Source organism: Pogonomyrmex barbatus, unplaced genomic scaffold, assembly GCF_055798465.1.
Source record: "Pogonomyrmex barbatus isolate J1 unplaced genomic scaffold, ASM5579846v1 scaffold2, whole genome shotgun sequence".
Taxonomy (NCBI): domain Eukaryota; kingdom Metazoa; phylum Arthropoda; class Insecta; order Hymenoptera; family Formicidae; genus Pogonomyrmex; species Pogonomyrmex barbatus.
In genome coordinates this window covers 24,006,755-24,028,284 of record NW_028297116.1, presented here as the reverse complement: position 1 = coordinate 24,028,284, position 21,530 = coordinate 24,006,755, and the positions used below count along the sequence as shown (strand labels likewise).

The 21,530-nt window shown below is 32.5% G+C and overlaps 1 protein-coding gene and 1 non-coding gene across 3 annotated transcripts in view; both read right to left on the bottom strand.

Moving 5' to 3' along the window:
- Positions 1 to 21,530, bottom strand: part of LOC105423648 (chitin synthase chs-2) — a 35,171-nt gene that overhangs the window by 1,447 nt on the left and 12,194 nt on the right. The window contains exons 17-19 of one of the 2 annotated variants that reach the window (XM_089077466.1): positions 20,808 to 20,969; positions 20,407 to 20,632; positions 5,991 to 6,048 (exon numbers count right to left, since the gene is read on the bottom strand). In XM_089077466.1, coding sequence (XP_088933592.1) covers positions 5,991 to 6,048; positions 20,407 to 20,632; positions 20,808 to 20,969 — 446 coding nt within the window. The remainder of the gene's footprint in view (positions 1 to 5,990; positions 6,049 to 20,406; positions 20,633 to 20,807; positions 20,970 to 21,530) is intronic. The other variant, XM_089077465.1, reaches the window with a different exon arrangement.
- Positions 17,487 to 17,558, bottom strand: TRNAT-GGU (transfer RNA threonine (anticodon GGU)). The gene has a single exon. It is a non-coding gene; the product is annotated as a tRNA-Thr (tRNA).

Genomic DNA, 21,530 nt, shown 5'->3' with positions numbered 1-21,530 from the left:
ATTTTATACTTCTGGATGAAACATCTAGATAGATATCTTAATTTCTCATATTTTCAACTATCTCTATATTTTTCAACTTTTAAGAATACGAAAATATATTTTTAAAGAAAAATTAAAATATAAAAATATAAGACATAAAACTTTTGATGCATATCTTCTCTCGCCTATGGCGTCATAAAACCAATATGACTGATCGAGAGAGTCAAGCTTTAAATCTTAATTATTTTGGAAACTTAATATGCTGAAAAAATTTGACTTACTGCATTATTTTTAACATCCAAAAATTTATAAGAAAAACCGTGTCTCTAAATCCAAAATAATTTGTTACTAGCAATAATTTGTTACTAGCGCACTAGTGCTATTATCCAATTTTTTTAGTTTTCTAAAACGGTTTCTGACTGAATTTCACATTTAATTTTCATCAGTAACATCATTAGGATCCGTTTGACACGTTACAATTGACTACCAACCACTCATAGCGTTTGAACAGAGGAAAACTTCTAAGCATCGGTCATTGTGAATGGTCAATCGAAACGGTCAAACGGAACGCTCCCACATCATTATAGTTCACTTTCCGGGTATATTTTACATCTCCGAAGATTGTGAAAATATACATATTTCACTGGAAAACTAAAAAATAAACGACGCAAGAAATTTTATAAAGTGCGAAATGCTTGCCTGTAACTTCCAATTTTTCTTACTCGCGACGCTAGGCATGAATTTCAGCTTGGCTTTACTGACAAGGGAACACACAGAAGTGTCCCCCCCGATTTTAGTTGAGCTGAATGAGCTTCGAATATGTTAAAATATAGACAAAAATAGGAGACACGTATTTTTTTACAAATGCTGATATTACGTTCGTATTACGACTTCACGAATTTTTTTTTCGAAGAGAGATAACGGCTACTAATCGGCAAACAAAAATGCCTCGGACGATCTAGAAAGACTTTCTCTTTTATTACCGGAAACGCGAGTCTCTGAAAAAATGCACGGAATTTCTTTCGAGACATGTCATCAAATCGTCCGGAAACAACAATTTTTTTGTGGACAACAGTCCCGCTGGCGCCAAAAGATTTATAGCATCCTAAAAATTGGAAATACTAATTGGAAATACTTGAATATAAGATAAGGCTCCCGATAAAAGAATATAAGAATGAGGTATAATGACAATGAGAGCACGGCGCAGTACTAAGAGCGCGTAAAATTTAATAGTAATCAATGTAACATAATCGAAATAACAAAATCAAAATAACATAAAGCGGACGTTTCGGCTGATCTTTCAGCCTTCTTCAGCGCAAAAGATAAAAAATACAAATAAATCTACTTAGACGGTGAACGAATCTCAAATTCATAATCAATGTTGCAAACATTGAAATTCAAAACGTCGCTCTCAAATACGGTGCATCTTCAAGAACAGTTACAGTAGTTATTAGGATGACCAACTGCTTGATTACACGGTCAAAAGTTGAGAAATCCCAGATTGTACAAAACATGATGCATTTGTATTACTACCTGTAAATGATGCCCGGCATGGTTCATATACGAGATGATGTGAGGGAATGCGCAGATATATAAAAAATTTATAAAAATAACTTACACATAAATTTAGAGCCGACGACGTGAATAGAAAATTCACACTCGGGTGCAACGGGACTTAGGCGGTCACTAACAAATAAACGAGGCGATCGCAATGCCGTGACATACAAATAACTGTTGTCAACCAAGATAGCAAGATTCGAACGCAAACAATTTTTTCGGAAAGGCTGACAAAAACGATAAATAAGATAATAATATACATATAAGAAAAGACACCGTACGCTCCTGCAATTTCGTAACAATTTAAAAACATTATTAAAGACTTAAATGTCAAACTAGCATATATCGCAGTCTCAGTAAATTGAATAATTTTATTAAAGTTCACAAAGATTCTCATGCTCCATCTACTTACATTAATGTTGTCTATAAAATCAATTGCGATAATTGTGACGCGTCATACATAGGACAGACTAAAAGACAATTACATACTAGGATCTCTGAACACAAAAATACCATATTCGGAGGAATACGAATAACCACTCCGTGATCACTGATCATAGGCTAGCATATAATTACGATTTCAATTGGGAGAATGTTGAGATTTTAGATAAAGAGCCATATTTACACAAACGACTAATTTCTGAAGTTTTATACATTAAAAGACAAAAGAACAGTATCAATTTGCAGACTGATACTGAGTGCCTCCCGGAAGTATATGTGACTGCAATAGAAGAGCTCTCCAAAATTTGATTCAACGTTATTTTATTTTTATTTTTATTTCCATTCCGGTTTGTGTTTTACATATGTTTCACACTCTTTATATACTTTTTTAACTTATTATTCCTTTACTTTTTTATTGTGAACACATGTATTTTATCTGCAACGACTTTACTTTGATCTAATTTTAATGCAACAATGCACTCATAAAAATTTTGTGCTCGGTTGCTTTCGTTTTTATCATTTTTATTATGTATATTAATTTATTGCCATAAGTATGTTATTATTACTTTTCGACCGTCGCATGTCCGCTACGTACACTCGTGTCTTTTCTTATATGTATATTATTATCTTTCGATCGTTTTTGTCAGCCTTTCCGAAATTGTTTGCGTTCGAATCTTGCTATCTCGGTTGACAACAGTTATTTGTGTGTCACGGCATTGCGATCGCCTCGTTTATCTGTTAGTGACCGCCTAAGTCCCGTTGCACCCGAGTGTGAATTTTCTATTCACGTCGTCGGCTCTAAATTTATGTGTAAGTTATTTTTATAAATTTTTTATATATCTGCGCATTCCCTCACATCGTCTCGTATATGAACCATGCCGGTCATTTACAGGCAGTAATACAAATGCATCATAACATCATGCTCTGTACAATCTGGGATTTCTCAACTTTCGATCGTGTAATCGAACAGTTGGTCATCCTAATGTAAGAATTAGACGACCGTAAGTGGTCATGAAAGAGATTCGGAATATAAACAGCTAACAGAGAGGAGCCGTCGTGGTCGTGCAGACTAAGTGTCGGATTGGTAGACGAGGGATCCCGAGTTCAAATCCAGTCGGTCTCCGTTAATTTTTTCCGAATCTAATAGATATCTTTCAATCTCAGAAGTGGGATTCAGCCTATGTTACCTCAGAGAAGATTCAGCCTATGTTACCTGACAAGTCGATCGTTCAGGAGTGAACGGAAAAAATCGGGGGTAGTACTCCAAAGTCGTGTCGGTCGTTCAAGAGAAATGAACGGGAAAAAAAGTCGCGGAGTAGTACTCCAAAGGAGTCGTGTCGGTCGTTCAAGAAAGTGATCGAAAGTCGGGAGCAGAAGCTCCAAGTTTCGGATAAAAGTCCGATAGAGGAAGACTCGGTACATTCGGGACGAATGTAATACCAGAATGGCCGAACTGTAAGAATTAGACGACCGTAAGCGGTCATGAAAGAGATTCGGAATATAAACAGCTAACAGAGAGGAGCCGTCGTGGTCGTGCAGACTAAGTGTCGGATTGGTAGACGAGGGATCCCGAGTTCAAATCCAGTCGGTCTCCGTTAATTTTTTCCGAATCTAATAGATATCTTTCACTAATAACTACTGTAACTGTTCTTGAAGATGAAAATTTGAGAGCGACGTTTTGAATTTCAATGTTTGCAACATTGATTATGAATTTGAGATTCGTTCACCGTCTAAGTAGATTTATTTGTATTTTTTATCTTTTGCGCTGAAGAAGGCTGAAAGATCAGCCGAAACGTCCGCTTTGTTATTTTGATTTTATTATTTCGATTATGTTACATTGATTTATTAAATTTTACGCGCTCTTAGTACTGCGCCGTGCTCTCATTGTCATTATACCCCATTCTGGAAATACTAATAAAATCGAATTCCCAATGCGTGAGAAACGCACCAAGATCATTCAAGGCACCCCCGAAACTGGGAAGGGGGCAGACTAAAAAAACGCCAATCAGGAGAGTGCAATCGTTAATGCACACACCAATAAGTAAATTAAAGGTGGAACGACGAATGAAATTTTCATAAACTAATTCTATCATTCGCCGGGAAAACCGGAAACATAAAAACAATCACGAATCATAGAACGCCGCTTCCCTCCTTTCCCTACACTCGTGAATTTCCGAACTATCATTCGAAAATTAACACAGAGATCCATTACGCCCTCAAATCCTTCGGGTGGAGTCCGTTTGACCACGTTGCAATTGACCAGCCACTCATAGCGTTTGAACAGAGGAAAATCTCTAGGCAGGTTGCTGTGAATGGTTGTGGTCAATCGCAACGTGATCAAACGGGACGCTCCCGATCCTTCCCATCCTTCCAAAATTCTGTAAACCACGATTTAAAGCGGATCTCTCTTTTTTTTTATCTTACCTTCCCGAGGACGACATCATCTGGAGTAGTTAGCGAAACCTTTTTAACAGTTAGAATCAGTGAGCGACTAACTCTTTCGAATGTACTTCCCGAAAATTCCAACAATTGCCACGATCCACGCGCCATCGATAGCGACAACAGTAAGTCGAGTTATACATTTTCTTTTCGGTTTCTTCCGCAGTTTTGTAAGTTTTGTAACCCTCTTTAAATATTTGATAAATTTGACTTGTAAAATAACCAAAGAACTAATCGAAAAACCGTGAAGCGTCCTTGGCGGGAGCCAAACAATGGACGCGAAACTTGTTAAATGAAGCTTACTAAGAATATCTCGAATCAATCAAGCGTCGGAATTTCGCCATCATCCGAGCCCAGATCACGCGCTTCTCCGGAGGAACCCCACGACTCGCGCATTTTATCCTCCGCCGCTGCGAGTCCCTACAACTCACGAAACCTCTTCTTCATCGTCGCGAGTCTCAACATCTCGTGCTCCGTCCCCTGTGTCACCATCGCGAGTCTCAATACCTCGCGCTCCGTCCCCTATTTTCCAAGAAATCTCTCCCTCACCTTTGAGAGCCTCAATATCTCGCGTTCCGTTGCCTACTCGTTCTGATATCCCGCCTTCACCTGCGAGTTCCACGTCAAGCGTGGAATTCATTGGAGAAACTGCGCCAGTACCACCGGTATTCTTCGAGAAACAATTCTTTGATATCGTGTCCTGGTTCCCTGCAAACCTTTCCTTCCGGAACTTTCACAATAGGCTCCGAAATCATTAATCTCACCGAACTCAGAGATTTGGTTACAACGAGACGCCCAGATGACATTCCTGTATTCGTCCCCAATGTTCCTTACCTATTTCCTAATCCCTATCCGCTATTTTTATAGTTAGATCCACAAATCTTCTTTCCTTTCTATCCCCATACACACACACACACACACACACACACACACACACACACACACACACACACACACACGCGCGCACACGCACACGCACACGCAATGCTAGGAAATAATTTTTGTTTATAGAACATTAGTCAAGAGTTATGTATTAACTATGAATGTAGCTTAAAAAAATCGAACTTTCAATATGACTTGTTTTTTCTTATTATATAAAAATAATATAATCTATTGTCAAACCTAGGCGATGATTTGTTTATCTGTCGAAACTTACGCTTTGATTTGTTTTCATGTAATTAATCTTTTCGTCAAACTTAAACTATGTATGTTTTTATTTTTGTTTGATTAAATTTCTATGTTAAGATTAAAATTCGCATTTTTTATTTAAGACCTCTATCATTCCAAGCACCGAAGATCGCGCAAGGTCCAATCCCGAGTTAGAAGGATTGAATTCCTTGATTCAAATTAACCAACGTTCGCGCTGGGAGCGTTACAGCGTCGCAACGTGACGTTAACTTCATTTCGGGGACTCTAACGCGTGAACGACTCATTCTGATCGTCTAGCACGCGAGGAGCGAGAGGTTGTCTGTACGTCTTTCCGTTAACCCCGTATCCCTCCTTCTTTCCTTCTTAAATTTCATTTTTATTTTATATAATTATTTATATATCATTTTAAATAATAAAGTCTTTACCTTTTAAGTAAGAAAATCTTGAGATTTGGACGTAACACTGAGCTGCACGTGAAATTCCCTTTAAAAAAAATGGTTTTTTTTCTTTCAAAACGAATGTCATCAAAACTATAACAGATAAAAAAAAGTTTTACACAAAAATTGAATTGTTTTAAAAATACTTTATAAAGGAAATAAAAAAATTTTTTTTAACATTTTAAATTTCCCCGCCACTTCATATCTATGTTTTTAATTTTGGAATTTTTTAATGACCAAATTAAAAGTTAATTTTATATTTATTTTATTATAATTTTACGAAATCAACCATATATGATAAACTTATTTTCCAAGATATTTTTGAGAAATAATTATAAATCCTTATGTATACGCTATCTGTCCATGCAATCAATTCTTCACGCTGAATGGCTTTGTCTCATATTTTGCTGACTCCACGAGAGAGCAAGTTAGTACAGTATATTAAATATTGAAATACCAGTTTTATAATAACAATAATAATAACAATGATAATAAAAATAATAATAAAATAACAATAATAATGAGTTTATTAAACTGCTAAAATCAGTCAAATATTTTTGGCGATATGTCAAGGTATGTTACTTTGAACAATTAAAAACAAATTATAATCAAAAAATTACATTTACAAAATATCGTTCATTTAACTTTAATTATAGAGCAGCTAATTGCAATAATCAGTGTATTTTATTGATCAAAATAATTTTATATCTCATAATGTCTTATTATTGCAACACTATGAAGGATAACTTTGCTGACACAAATTGGTTTGGTACATTATTGATAAGAATAATACATTAATGAGACGCAAATGTATTTCGTACATAATGTCTTTAGCAGTCAAAGTGCAACGCTACGTGCGAAATAGATTAAATGTATATGCAATAACATATTACATTATTATATTGATATACATTATTATATTGATATACATCAAAAAATTTAACATTTTACTCATTATTTATTAACATGAAAATATTGTGAACAAATTGTAGTATATTACAATATAACAATTGTAATTCCCATTAATTAAATATATTTTTTTACTTCATTAATAATTTATTGCACTTATTTAATAATTTCTTTTTTTTGTTTTTTTTCTCTTAAATACTGCGAATGTAGAATGTAATATTCTAATTAATTTTGAACAATATAAGGCTTCTCCATTTTTATAGGAAAGAATTTTAAAATATAGGTAATTCTCTTACGTATATTTATTATTTGTAATCTTATGAAACAACAATTTTAACTTAAAGTTTGATTTTTTTATTACAATATGCAGGAGTAATAAATAAAAAGTTCAAATGAAATATCTCAAAACCTTGAAAGTTGCTTCATACTTTGTTGCAACTCTACAACTTTTATACATGTTTTTGAAACATTTTTTCTCAAATGTCTTATTTTCGAGATGTTTTATCGGTTGAGGACTTTTTACTCAACTTGTAAAGTATTAACAATTTATTTTATTTATATTTATATTTATATTTTGGAGTATAAATAATAACATACATAATTTTGATTGAATAAGCTATAATATAATTAAAATTATGGTAATTTTATAAAATTATGAGCATTTTTGCAATTAATGAATTACGGTTCCTATTGATTGCAAAGATGATGATCATGAAAGAAATGCGTTATGCAGAGAGATTTTTTGCATCATATGCAAGTAATTACAAGCCATTAACACCGGTCTATCCCCAATTACCTTATAAAGTAGAAAAAAAAAAAGTTTTTTATTATCTAATTTATAATAAAATAAATTTAAAATAAATTTATAATAAATTTAATAAAAATTTGAATTTATTATCTTTATCCTTTGTAGAAAATCGGAAAAATTGAAAAAAAAGAATAGTATTTTACAATATACAAACGTTTTACTATCTACAAATATTTTATAAATGCGATTAGAATTAATAGATTGTTTATTTTATCAAACACTAATAATTAAATAAAACAAATAAAATCAATAATTCCAATGTAAAAAACTATAAAAACAAAAAATTATAAAAGTATAAATAATAATAATAATTTCAAGAGTAGATAATTACTTCAACCCCTAATACCACATGATATTCATTATCATTCGAATATTCTACACTCGTACTGAAAGTACTGTGATCATACGTACTATTGCCTAATATCAGAGAACATTTATGACATCTTGATGGTATATCATTTCTCGTATATTCTTAAGTTCATCTTCAGAATATATCGAATATACCCTATCAGCACATGATCTCATACAAATATTCTGTATGTATATTGAATGTATATTGAATGTGATTATACCAAAGATACTAAGATTATTCATATAAAATCTGTGTAGAATATCATTTGTCGTATTGTCATATATAAGTAGCAAGATGACATCATTATGACAGTGATTTAAGATTATTTTTCGTCATTCGATGTCAGTGTACTAAATAATGACGTAAAATAAACATAACATTTGTCACGAAATATTACCATTATAAATATATCGTCATTTAATCGTCATTTTTAATGAATAAATAATGAAATAATGTTATTAATGTTAAATATTATTAGACTTTGAGAGTAATCAAAAACACATTGATTGCCGAGAGAAATATTATTTTTACTAATAAAGATCAAAAGCAATCGTCGAAAGAGCTACACGCATGCTGCGCGTTATATCGGCCATACATTAACTTAATTCTACACACACACGCGCGCGCGCACACACACACACACACACACACACACACACACACACAAGCTACATTAGGCGCTGGCGCCATCATACAACTACTTTTTAAACTACTCGCGCTTGTGCATACTCATATATCTTAACACACTTCCTCAATTAAATGTGTTTACATAAATACATTAAATTGTTGAATATAGATGCAAAAGCGCAAACAAACTTTACATTGACCAAAAAGAAAAATAATATTTGATTCGCGCTACAAAAATAAAACTACCCTTTTGGCTTACCGTTATCTTTTCTGTTATTAATGCATCAAGTATTTTTTAAACTTTATAAACTTTATTTTTCCCAGAGATTTAGTAAACATATCAGCGCAATTGCGATTCGAATTTATGTACTCAATTGTAAACTATTTATTTAAATACAAATCTTTAATCAAATGAAATTTTATTTCAATATGTTTACTGCACTTAGAGTTTTGATAAGTTTTTATTAAAGAGATTGCACTTATATTGTCTATTTTTAACACAGGAGTCTTTAATTCATCAAAGTCCATTAAAATTCCTTTCAAATTCACAATCTCTTGAGCTGCTGCACATGCTGAAATATACTCGGTCTCTATTGACAACAAAGCTACACAACTTTGTTTGCGAGAATGCTATGCAATTGGATTTTCAGCATGAAAGGCCACAAAATCACTGACGCTTTTTCGTGTCTATTTACCAGCCCAATCAGCATCACATATACTTACTAATCCAGTTTTATCTTTGGTATAAGTCAAGCACATTTCTTTGGTTGAATTTAAATATCTATCCTTTTTCCTGCTTCCCATGCCTGTTCAGTAGGCTTATTCAGAAATCTGCTCAGATAGGATATATAGGATATATAGGATAGATAGGACAGATAGGATACATATATAGGACAGATAGAATACACTATATGCAATATCTGGTCTCATCACGAGTGATAGGTACATTAAATTGCAAACAAATCTTCGAAATGGCACATCTTGCACTATAACTCCATCTTCTAGATTGAAGTTTACCTCCATTGGAGTTCTAACATTTTTACTGTCTTGCATGTTAAAGTCTTTTAGCATTCGATCAATCATTTTTGACTGATTGATTTTTAGTTTGTCACTTGTACGAACAATCTGCATACCAAAAAATGTAATTACTTCGTTCATGACTTTTACATTGAATTCCTTTTGTAAATCCTCCAGTAGCTTGCAAACTTTTTCATCAGGATAAATGCATTATCTATAAATAACATCAAATACACATCATCCTTCATGTATAAACAATAATCATATTGTGATCTTCTGAAATTTAAATTTGACATAGCTTCATTAAATTTTACATTCCAACACTTTGGAGCACTTTTCAATCCATATAAGGCACGCTTGAGTTTTAAATATTTATATTTTGTCTTAAGTCCCTCAAGTGCTTTTATATAAACATCTTGTTTACATTTAAAAATGCAGTCGGAACATCAATCTGCCTCAGATTCCAGTCTCTTACAGTACAGTTATTAACATCAGAATTCTGATTGTTGATAATCTGCATACTGGAACATAGCTGAAATTTTCTTCTGTTTCGAAAGATATTTGGAAACCCTTGGCGACCAATCTTGCCTTCTTTGTACCATCATCTTTAATTTTAAATATCCATCTTGTGTCTATGACAGTTTGATTCTTTGGTAGATCTATAGTTCCCAACTTCTCATAAGATTCTGTCTCCTTGTAGCTTGTAACCATTTTTCGGACTTACTCGCCTCATCATAACTTTTTAGCTCTTTAGTTGACGAACTCAATAAACAATAAGCATTGTAAACTTCATAGTCTTGTAAAACTTTAGGCTGTCTTACTGTTCTACCTGATCTTGTTTTTATACCTTTATTATCCCAAGTCTCGTTTTCAGATTCATCTTCCGACTCTTTAGACGAAATTTTTCTTGCCAATATGTCCTTACCTTTTTCTTCTTGAATGCTTTCTGCTTTATTAATTTCTATAGAATTCTTTCTTTCACAACTATTTTTCGATAGATCCATTTGTTGATACAGTATCTTATTTTTTTTCTTTAAATTCCATCACATTTTCATCAAAACGTTCATCTCGAAATTTTATTATTTTCTGTTCTTCTGATAGCCATAACCTATAACCATCACCACAGTATCCAATCGTAACTGCTCTGCTAGCTTTCGGTTCAATTTTATTGTCTTTAGGCAGATTTACAAACCATGTTCGGCAATCAAAAATCCTCAGCTTGCTGATATCATATCTACCATGCCAAATCTGCGACGGAGTATTTATCCAAAGCTGATATGGGAGTTTGTCCTGTTTAATTCATAAACAGAACACTTGAGCGCTTCAGCCCACAGCATTTTAGGTATATATGAGTCAATGATCTTCATACGAATCATGTTCAATAACGTCCGGTTCATGTTCAGTCTTACCATTCACTTTTGCGGACTGTATGCCATTGTATATTCCAGACAAATACCATTTACTCTTGCAAACTCCTTGAAGTGGTAGAAATGAATTTTCCTCCATTATCGAGGCGAAAATTTTTGACATAAATATTGTGTTGCGTTCTCAATTCTTGTATATAATTTTTTAAATTATTCTCTGCTTCAATTTTGTTTTTCAAAACTTTAATTACTACAAAATGTGAAAAATCATCGAGAATTACTTAGAAATATTTTCCACCATTGAAGTTTTCTGGTATGATAGGACCGCATACATCACTAGGTCATCAATTGACCTTGTTCGCTTTTTACTTGTCACAAAGAATGCACGCGTTGCTTTCCCTTCGACACATGCTGAACATATCTTGTCATGACATTTGAGCCCCAATTAACTCAGTGCTGCCTGTCCAGTGCTGCGTGACTTAGTCGTTGATGCCAATTTATTTCATTCATTGTAGTTAAGCATTTTTCTTATGATATTGTCGAGTGTCAATACGTATAAATCTCTTTTATTTTCACATGTAAGAGCAAAATTATTTTCTCTAATTGTTGTTGCTTCCTTTTTTATTATAATCTTCAAACCTTTTGATGTCATTTTTGACACTGATATTAAATTATGTTTTATTTTTGGAACAATAAATGCCTCAATAGTTACCGTAGTTCCATAATTCCTACTTTCCTTTCAATGTTCCAATTTTACTAGCTTTTAGAATTTCATCATTTGCAGACACTTGATGATCTAGATTTCTAACATCACACATATACTGTTCGAGATTTTCTTTCACAAAATGATTACTCGCACCCGAGTCTATTACAAAATTGGCTTTACCTTGTTTTTCAAGTTCTCCGCACAAATTTACAGCAAAACAACAGATTGATCAGCCGCATTATTTGCTTGCTAATGCATATTCGAATTTATCTCACTTTTCTTTTGATTTTGGCTACGTCCACTACAATTATTGCCGTTGCCATGAATTTTATAATTACCTCTGGAGCCTCTTTTAAAATTAATTTTATTGTTCGACATTTTCTTTCTTGCGTGTGGACATCTGCCTTGAGATGCGTTTTATCTTCACATATAAAGCATCCATTTGTGAAAGCTTTAAATATAACCTCATCACGATCGAGATCATTTTGTTTGCAATTGATTTTTATTTTTATTTCTTCGTCGAGCAATCTTGCTTTCACAAAGTCTAATTTTACATCGGACACTGTCTCCAGAGCTGTCACTACGGTATCAAATTTTGATGGTAAAGGTAATAATAGATGACACACCAAATCACTATTATCTATTTTAGATCCGAGATCCTTCAAGTTTCTAATAATTGTATCATGTAATTTTTAAAAATGATCTTCTAGCTTTTCATTGTGATGTAACTTTAAATTAAAGAATTTTCTCCACAACGACAATTTTGTGAAAGAACTTGTTCTTACAAAAATGTCTTTCAATGCCTTAAGCTGTTTTTTGGCTGTATTACTATCTTTGATAATGTCTAAATGTTTATCCGATAATGTTTATCCGACATCCCTGCACTATGATAAATTGTGCTTTGGCATCAATCTTTTTGAATGCATCCTTCAGTATGTGGTCGAGCATTGTCATGAAGCAAGATCACTTTACGACGTCCTTGGCCAGTAAATGGCCTTTCTTCTTCTAATGCATCGCTCAAATTGGTCAATTGTTGTTGGTAGCGGTCTGCCATAATTGTTTCACCCGGTTGTAACAACTCGTAATACAACACACCTTTCCAATCCCACCAGATACAGAACAAAACCTTCTTGGCGTGGATATTGGGCTTTGGCGTCGATGTCGAAGGTTGACCAGGGTCAACCCATAATTTTCTACGTTTAGGGTTATCATAAAGAATCCACTTTTCATCGCCTGTAATGATTTTGTGCAGAAAATCTTTTTTCCGGAATTTTGAAAGCAAAGTGAGTGCAGTGTCACGCCGACGATTTTTGTTGTCTTCGGACAATTCATGCGGAACCCATCTACCTTCCTTCTGAATCTTTCCCATCGTATGTAAACGTACGGGAATGGTTTGCTGCGTAACGCCAAGCTGTTCTGCAAGCTCCTTTTCCAGCATTTTTCTTCAGATGAAACGCGAAGTGGATGGAAAATCGAATATGCTCTTTATTGTCATCGTGAACACTACTGATTTTTGGTTATGTGCATCAAACGCCAAACCGTATGGCATTTTAGAAGGCCAAACGTCAACGCTTTAAAACCGCAAAAGGGCGGGAAGATATATAAAATTTAAATTGTTATTTCGGTTGTATGAAATCTAAAGCTCAGAACTTTTTTATACCTAATATATATATAAAACATCTACGCAAATTTTTCTTTTTTTTAAAGAAAAGTGCGCACGCACGTACGCACGTATGCATGAGATGCTAACTTCACAGAGGTGAATTCCCAGTTATTATAATTACTCGCCTCGAGTATTGGAACAGCTGATCTTATTCCCGCCATATTTTTTTTTTCTTCGAACTCATTCTCTCAGCCAAATTCGTTTATGTTGACGCCCAAAAATCTCGACTGCGCGATTTAGCGAATAACTGAGTCCATAACCTGTTAAATATGACTGGACTTTGTAAGTAATCGAAAACACACTGATTGCCGAGAGAAATATTATTTTTATCACTAAAGATCAAAAGCAATCGTCGAGACAACTACACACATGTCTGCGCGTTATATCGGCCATTAACTTAACTCTACACACACACACACACACACACACACACACACACACACACACACACACACACACACACACACACACACACACACACACACACACACACACACACACACACACACACACACACACACACACACACACACAAGCTATATTAGGCGCTGACGCCATCATACAACGACTTTTTAAACTATTCGCGCTCATGCATACTCATATATCTTAATAATTAATCATTATCTTTCTAATTAACTGTAATATATAAATAAGAAAAATATTTCCCATATTTAATACAATTATTGACAAATTCATAAACAAATAAACAAAATATATTCAACAATTTATAAACAATTTTCATAATAAAAATGATTCTCATTAAACACAATATATATAGGTTCACGCATCTACAGGGTGTCTCATAACTCTTAATTAATATTTCAAGGGGTGAAAGAGGATAGAATTTTGAATTAAAAGTTCCTTTCCCAATTTTGACCATTATTTACCGAGTTATTAACGATTAAAGTTGATCAATCAGATTGCCCAGCCGGAGTACGTAGAAGCGTAGCGTGCTGTGAGACCCCTCGTGCATTCTATACATTCTCCCGATTAAAATTTTATTCTAATTTTTTATATTAATTAATAAATAAATGAAATGAAATTAATTAATCAATAAATGAGTAAATAAATAAATAAATAGATAAATAAATAAATAAATAAATAAATGAAAAAAGTTACAGTTAGAAATTTATCCAATTTCTGATTGTTTTTTTTATATTATTTATCATTTATTTATTTGTTTATTTATTTATTTAATTTAATTATTTAATCCATTTGTTCAATTTAGTTATTTAATTTTCATAGTTAACCTATCAGCGATGGGGGAAAAATAATTACAGAATATTTGATATGGGTGCAAAAAAAAACTATTGACAAAAAACATTATCAAAATAAATTGTTTCTAAATAAATTGTTTAAACAACCTCTTCAAAAACTATTTTGACACGTGTTATGTATAGTTCTTACGTAAATATTATAAATAAATATTATAAATAAATTAATATTGTTATAAATTAATTAATTAATTACGTAGATTAAATTATTTACATATTCGTTAATTTCGGATTTTAAAACGATAACGCCATCGAATTGTAAGAAAAAATACGTAAAAATCATACATGCCAACGTTATGAAATAATCAAAATAAATTTTTCACAAGCAATTTGTTTAAACAATTTCTTTAAAAAACTAATTTTAATTGGAAACTGATAGTTCCATCGATTTCTACAAAAAAAAAAAAAAAATACGTAAGAACTATACATGATACATGTCAAAACAATTTTTGAAGAAATCGTTTAAATAATTTATTTAAAAACAATTTATTTTGATAATGTTTTTTGCCAGTAGTCTTTTTTTATACCCATAACAATTAGAATAAAATTTTATTCGAAAAAATGTATAGAAAGCACGAGGAGCCTCAAAGCACGCTATGCTTCTGCGTACTCCGGTTGAGCGCAATCTGATTGATCAACTTTAATCGTTAATAACTTGGTAAATAATGGTTTGAGCCAACATTGGAAAAGGAATTTTTAATTCAAAATTCCATCCCCTTTCACTCCTTTAAATATTAATTAAGAGTTATGGGACATTCTGTATATATGTAATTAAATTATCCACAAGAATTACATATGCAATCAAGATTTTAAAATTAAGACTATTTATATGACAATATAATAATATTCATTAAGCGAATATCATATTTTATGTCAAAATTCCATGTTCACTTATATCATCATTTCAGTTGCAGGTTGCAGGTTTCATCCCATTATAGAAATTAAGCAGCATCGAGCAGAATGGCCGTTTTAAAAACATGCAATGATACAAGATAAAAAATGTTTCATTACTTTCTCTCATTTTTTTCATTTTTTTTCACTTATTTTCCGTAAGAGGTCACGTATATTATAGATTTTCACGCTATGGCTATCTGGGATATCGTTATGCATGCCCTACATGATATACCGTTTTTAAATCATTTTCATCCTATGGCCATACTACTCTTTCCATCCTATGGCCATACTATTATATACTATATTCTCCAGTACTAAAGGGATTAGCTTAGTGAGCGGTAGTAACGATCTAAGTACATTCCACAGTATATCGCAGTATGTATTTCGAATGTTCGGAGAATATCTCGAATATACTTGTATGATATTCTATGGAACGTTCTCAGAATATACGAGTGCTATTAGGGACCTTACATCATTCACAACTGATACTTGTTAACTATAGAATATAATGGAACGAATATCAGTATCGAATTGCGAATTCGCTGTAACAATCTGCACCTTTTTATATCACTGTTCGTATTAATAATAGGTGCGTTCCGGTGTTTACTGCCAGAACTGGAAATATAGTTCGTGTCATATATATTATAAATTTTCTGTATTATCAATAAATATTGAAACGCAACTAACATAGATACAACTATGTGTCAGCAAATTCCTTCACAGTGTTGCAACAAGATTATGATAATAAAATTATGCGATACGAATACATGTTAGCCAATAAAATATATTGATCATTTCAATTAGCTGGTCTACAATCAAAATTGAATAAACGATATTTTGTAAATACAATTTTTTAATCATAATTTGTTTTTAATTGTCCAAAGTATTCAGTACATATTTTATCAAATCATCTAAATATTTGATTGATTTTAACGATTTAATAAACTCACTGTTATACTCACTGTTATTTTATTATTACTCTTATTATTGTTATTGTTGTCATTATTGTTATTATCATTATTATTGTTATTATTATTATTATTATTACTGTTATTATTATTGTTATTATTTTTAATATAAAACTTATATTTTAAAGTATTCAATATACTATACTGACTTATTCTCTTGCGTAGTCAGCAAAGTATGAGACGAATCCATTCAGCGTAAAGAATCAAGCGTACGGACAGATAACATGTATACATAAGGATTTATAATTATTTTCCAAAAATGATATCTCGGAAAATAAGTTTATTATACATGGTTAAATTTGTATAAAATTAACCATTAATTTGATCATTAAAAATTTTCAAAATTAAAAATATAGATATGAAGTGATGGGAAAATTGAAAAGGAAATATAAAAAAAATTTGTTTTTTTCCTTTATAAAGTATTCCTGAAGCAATTCAACTTTTGTATAAAACTTTTTTTTCCTGTTATAGTTTTGACGATATTCGCTGCGAAAGAAAAAAAATCGATTTTTTTTTTTTAAAGGAAGTTTGACCCCCTTAACATGCAGCTCAGCACTTATAAAAAAATACGTTTCTTTGTTTGTCTATATTTTAACATATTCGAAGCTCATTAAAATCGGGGATGAACACTTCCGTGTGTTCTCTTGTTAGAGCAACATACGAACCCAGCCGAATATCACCGAGCGCGTTCAGAAACAAGAAGAGATCTCGTCACGGTTAGCGCCCGAATCTGACTGAACAAAATTCGAATCTTACGGGATATAAAAAGATCACTTATTTCATTAGAGCAATAGCGGCGGCTGAATTACCGCTCACCCAAATAAGAAGGGAGGGTGTGCGTCACGACGGAGCCCGACCACAAACCAGTCGTGAAAACTCGTAATTATTTTGCGAAAAAATACCACCTCAGCCAGGAATCGAACCTGGATCTCCTGCTTACCAGGCAGGCATCTTATCCCTTCGACTACCGAGGCATGTGATGATATTTATCGCAAATAACGTGTTTAGAATAACACGTCACAATACAATGATACACATATATATGTATATTACAATATACATATATACATGTATTCGATCCGAATTGTTCTGAATCCGCAAATCGTAGTGGTATAAAAAGCCGCTCAAAAAGATCAGATCTTTTGCAGATCACGACGCTCGCTCCCATGAGCCTAATTTAACACTCTGTCTCCTATATATATATATATATATATATATATATATTAAGACTATTTGAAGATTCCGCTTATTTCCGAATCAAGCACATCAAGCGTGACGTCGTCGTCGTAATTTACAATTACCCGTTGTTAGGCAACAACGTGCTCGCGACGACTCGCAACCGCTTCGCCGATAGTCGAAAAACCCGCGCAAATACCGCGAATTGTCAATCCGCTTTCCGATAACTATCGGATCGCTCTGGCGATCTCAGCGAACCGCGAACGCCCAAATTTCATTGCGACCGCTATATCCTTATGTCGGCGTGATCTCTAATAATTTATACTCGATCGCTAACACCAACGACAATCATTTTGTTATAAATTTAATTTATTATTGAATAACTCTCAATAATTATTTCAATCACGAATCCGGCGAATTCAGCAAGCTTAATTATAGTGTTATAGTATAACTTAATTAAAGTTATTCACACCTTTCGGAAAAACTAGTCCATTTTCCTTTAGATGGACACTATGGAATAAATAAAACTTTGGAGAAAATTCGGAAATGTTTTTTCTGGTCGACTTGTAAGCAGGATGTAGAACATTAGGTTAGGACTTGTAAAGTTTGTATTGCAAAGAAAGGTCCTTCGGGCAAAGGGAGGTCTGCTCTTCAGATTTATAATGTTGATGTTCCCTTTAAAAGAACTGGATGTTTTGAATCCATTATCAATATCTTCTTCCGAAAATATTTACTGATAACGACCGATTATTTTTCCAAGTGGGTAGAAACGTTTTCATTAAAAAATGTCAGAGCCAATACAGTTACGAAAGCCTTTGTAAGTCAAATTATTTCTAGATATGGTATGCCATTGGAATTGCACATAGGTCAGGAAAGAAACTTTGAATCGCGAATATTTCAAGAGTTATCTCGGAGGATAAAGAAAACTCTGACCTCCCCACTCCTTCCTCAATTCAATGGTCAAATGGAGCGTCAACATCAAACGTTATTGAATTATTTAGTTAAATTTGTCTCCGAGAATTAGAGAGATTGGGATCGCTGGGTTCCTTTAGGCTGTTAGCGTACAGATCTAAATGTAAAATAACCTTTACTCCTTCAGAGTTGGTAAGGAATTAAGATTTGAATCTTCTTCGAGGATGTCTTCCGGATACTAGCGATATTCCTCAGGAAAAAGGATTTTCTTTTAATTTAAACGAAAAGTTGGATTATATTTATAACGTTACAAGTTAACGTATGAATTTAAGATCTCAAAGAACGAAATTAAATTACGATCATAAAAATAGGCAGTTAAATTTTAAGACTGATCAAAAAGTGTGACTTTATAATCCTTACAGAATATTAAATAGGGCCTCTAAGTTGCAGAATAATTAGAACGGACCTTATAAGGTTGTTAAAAAAAAGAATAATGTATTAGATGAATTAGAAAATTAGAATAGACATAAAAATAAAGTACATTTAGATAGGTTAGCTCCGTATCGGGAAAGGAAGAATTTTAAGAATTGTTATTTTGTTGGAGCCTGTGATGTATTATCGTTCTTATGGGGAAAACGTAGAATTAAAAAAAATGTTCTGATTCTATTAAGAAATTAGAAGTCTGTTTCTATTTTTGTTTCCTTTTTCGTGAAGATGAGTTGTGTGAGGACGTGGAAAAAAGGATTTTTTCGTTCTGCTGCCTGACCATCAGGCTAATTTTTTATAAAAGAAGACTGCCTTGCCCGTGGTTTTTGACTGTGGTTTTCCCGTTGGGCCATAGCGAATGCTAAGGCAGGGACTTGGGATGTTGATAAGGACGAAGGATTCACGGAAGCAAATTCCTCCTTCCTCTTATCCGAAGATTGAAGAAGGAAGAACAGGGCAGTGTTACGATCGAGCGATGATCTGTTTGTCATTGTCCCCGAAAATTGATATTTGAAAGAGAAGATCGTTCCCTATCGACGAGACGCGTAATGTTTCGCAACGCGATGGTCTTGACGACGAGTTGTTGTTTGTTATTGTCTGGTAATTATTGTTATTATTATTATTATAACTCGTATATCAATATTCAATATATTGTACTAACTTGCTCTCTCGCGTAGTCAGCGCAATTATGAGACGAATCTGTTCATGAAGAATCGATCGCACGGACAGATAGCGTGTATACGTAGGAATTTATAATTATTTTCCAAAAATATCTCGGAAAATAAATGTATCATATATGATTGAATTCATATAAAATTAACCTTTAATTTGATCATTAAAAAAATTCCAAAATTAAAAAAGAGATATGAAATCGTGGGGAGAATTTAAAAAAAAAGTTAAAAAATTTTTTTCTATTTCCTTTATAAAGTACTTTTGAAACGATTCAACTTTTGCATAAAACTTTTTTTTCTGTTATAGTTTTAACGACATTCGGTTTGAAAGAATAAAAACCGATTTTTTTTAAGAAGAGTTTTATCCCCTTAACATGCAGTTCAGCACTTATAAAAAATATGTATATGTCACTTATTTTTGTCTATATTTTAACATATTCAAAGCTCATTAAAATCCGGGGGAGAGACATTTCCGTGTGTTTTCTTGTTAGATATTTTGGATCATATTTTGAATGGCATCTTCTGATACGCTAATAGAAAGCACAAAAAAAATTCGAACAATTAAGAATAATTATACCTGAATTTGGATCACGGAGTTTCCGTCGAAACAGTTTTTCAAAGTTTCCGAAAATCTTGGATGATTTTTGTGGATTTTCTGTTGATTCTTGCGCATTTTGTTTGTTCGGAGAAGTTACAGTACTTCTTCTAAGTTCAAGAATCATGTCATCCTCTGCCATGCGTTGAAGTACTTCTGCTATTTTATCAGCGTGTTTTTCGAAAGCACTGTCTTCCGAAGAAGTTATCTGAAAAGGGGAAAGCAGTAGAAAGAAACTATATGAATTATTAAAAATTAGGGGAAATTTTTTATTACTCTTCAAAAAATTAGATAGATTAGACAATATACTTTTCAATGTATATACATACTTCCTAAAAAGATATTAAGAACATATGGCATTGATAAATATTTTTTAATATTACCTTAGTACAGAAAGGAAGTTTTGTATTAGCGAGCACATGGGAAAATGTGTCGAATCGATGAACTAGCATAGCGCAAAATTGAATGCCCAATATGCTGATAAATGCGGCGATAAATAGACATCCAATAGGTTCGAGTCTTAAATATTCTTTTGTTATATGTATCTAGAAAAAATTGATATATATTAGTATAACAATTAAAGCTTAAATAGTTTAAGTACAGTAATTGAAAAGTTCCGTACAAAAAAAGAAATAAATATAATTTTTAATTTTTAATAAACAAATAGAGTCATAATCAATTCCTCAGCAAGCAGGATCTTAGTTGCTCAATTTCTATATATAAAATAAAATTCAAACAATTTTTTATTACCAACTATAAAAGAGATTTCAATCAATATCAAGATATTTGATTATCGGGTTGCTACAGAACTGTTACGTTGTAAGTCTGCTAAAAATAATGACACGTGGTTGATAATAAAAAATTATTTAAATTTTAGTTCATATATAGAAATTGAGCAACCAAGATCCTGCTTGTCGAGGAATTGACTATGACTCTATTTGTTTATTAATACTCTGTTTAAATTAACGTATAATTTTTAAGTTCCATTCTAGATACAAGATCATATTTGAAATAGATCTTATAAATTATAGACTTTGCAGTGCTTTATCTTCCAGTATATTTTAATAACTAACGCTTAACTTTGCGAATTTAATTGTTATGTAATA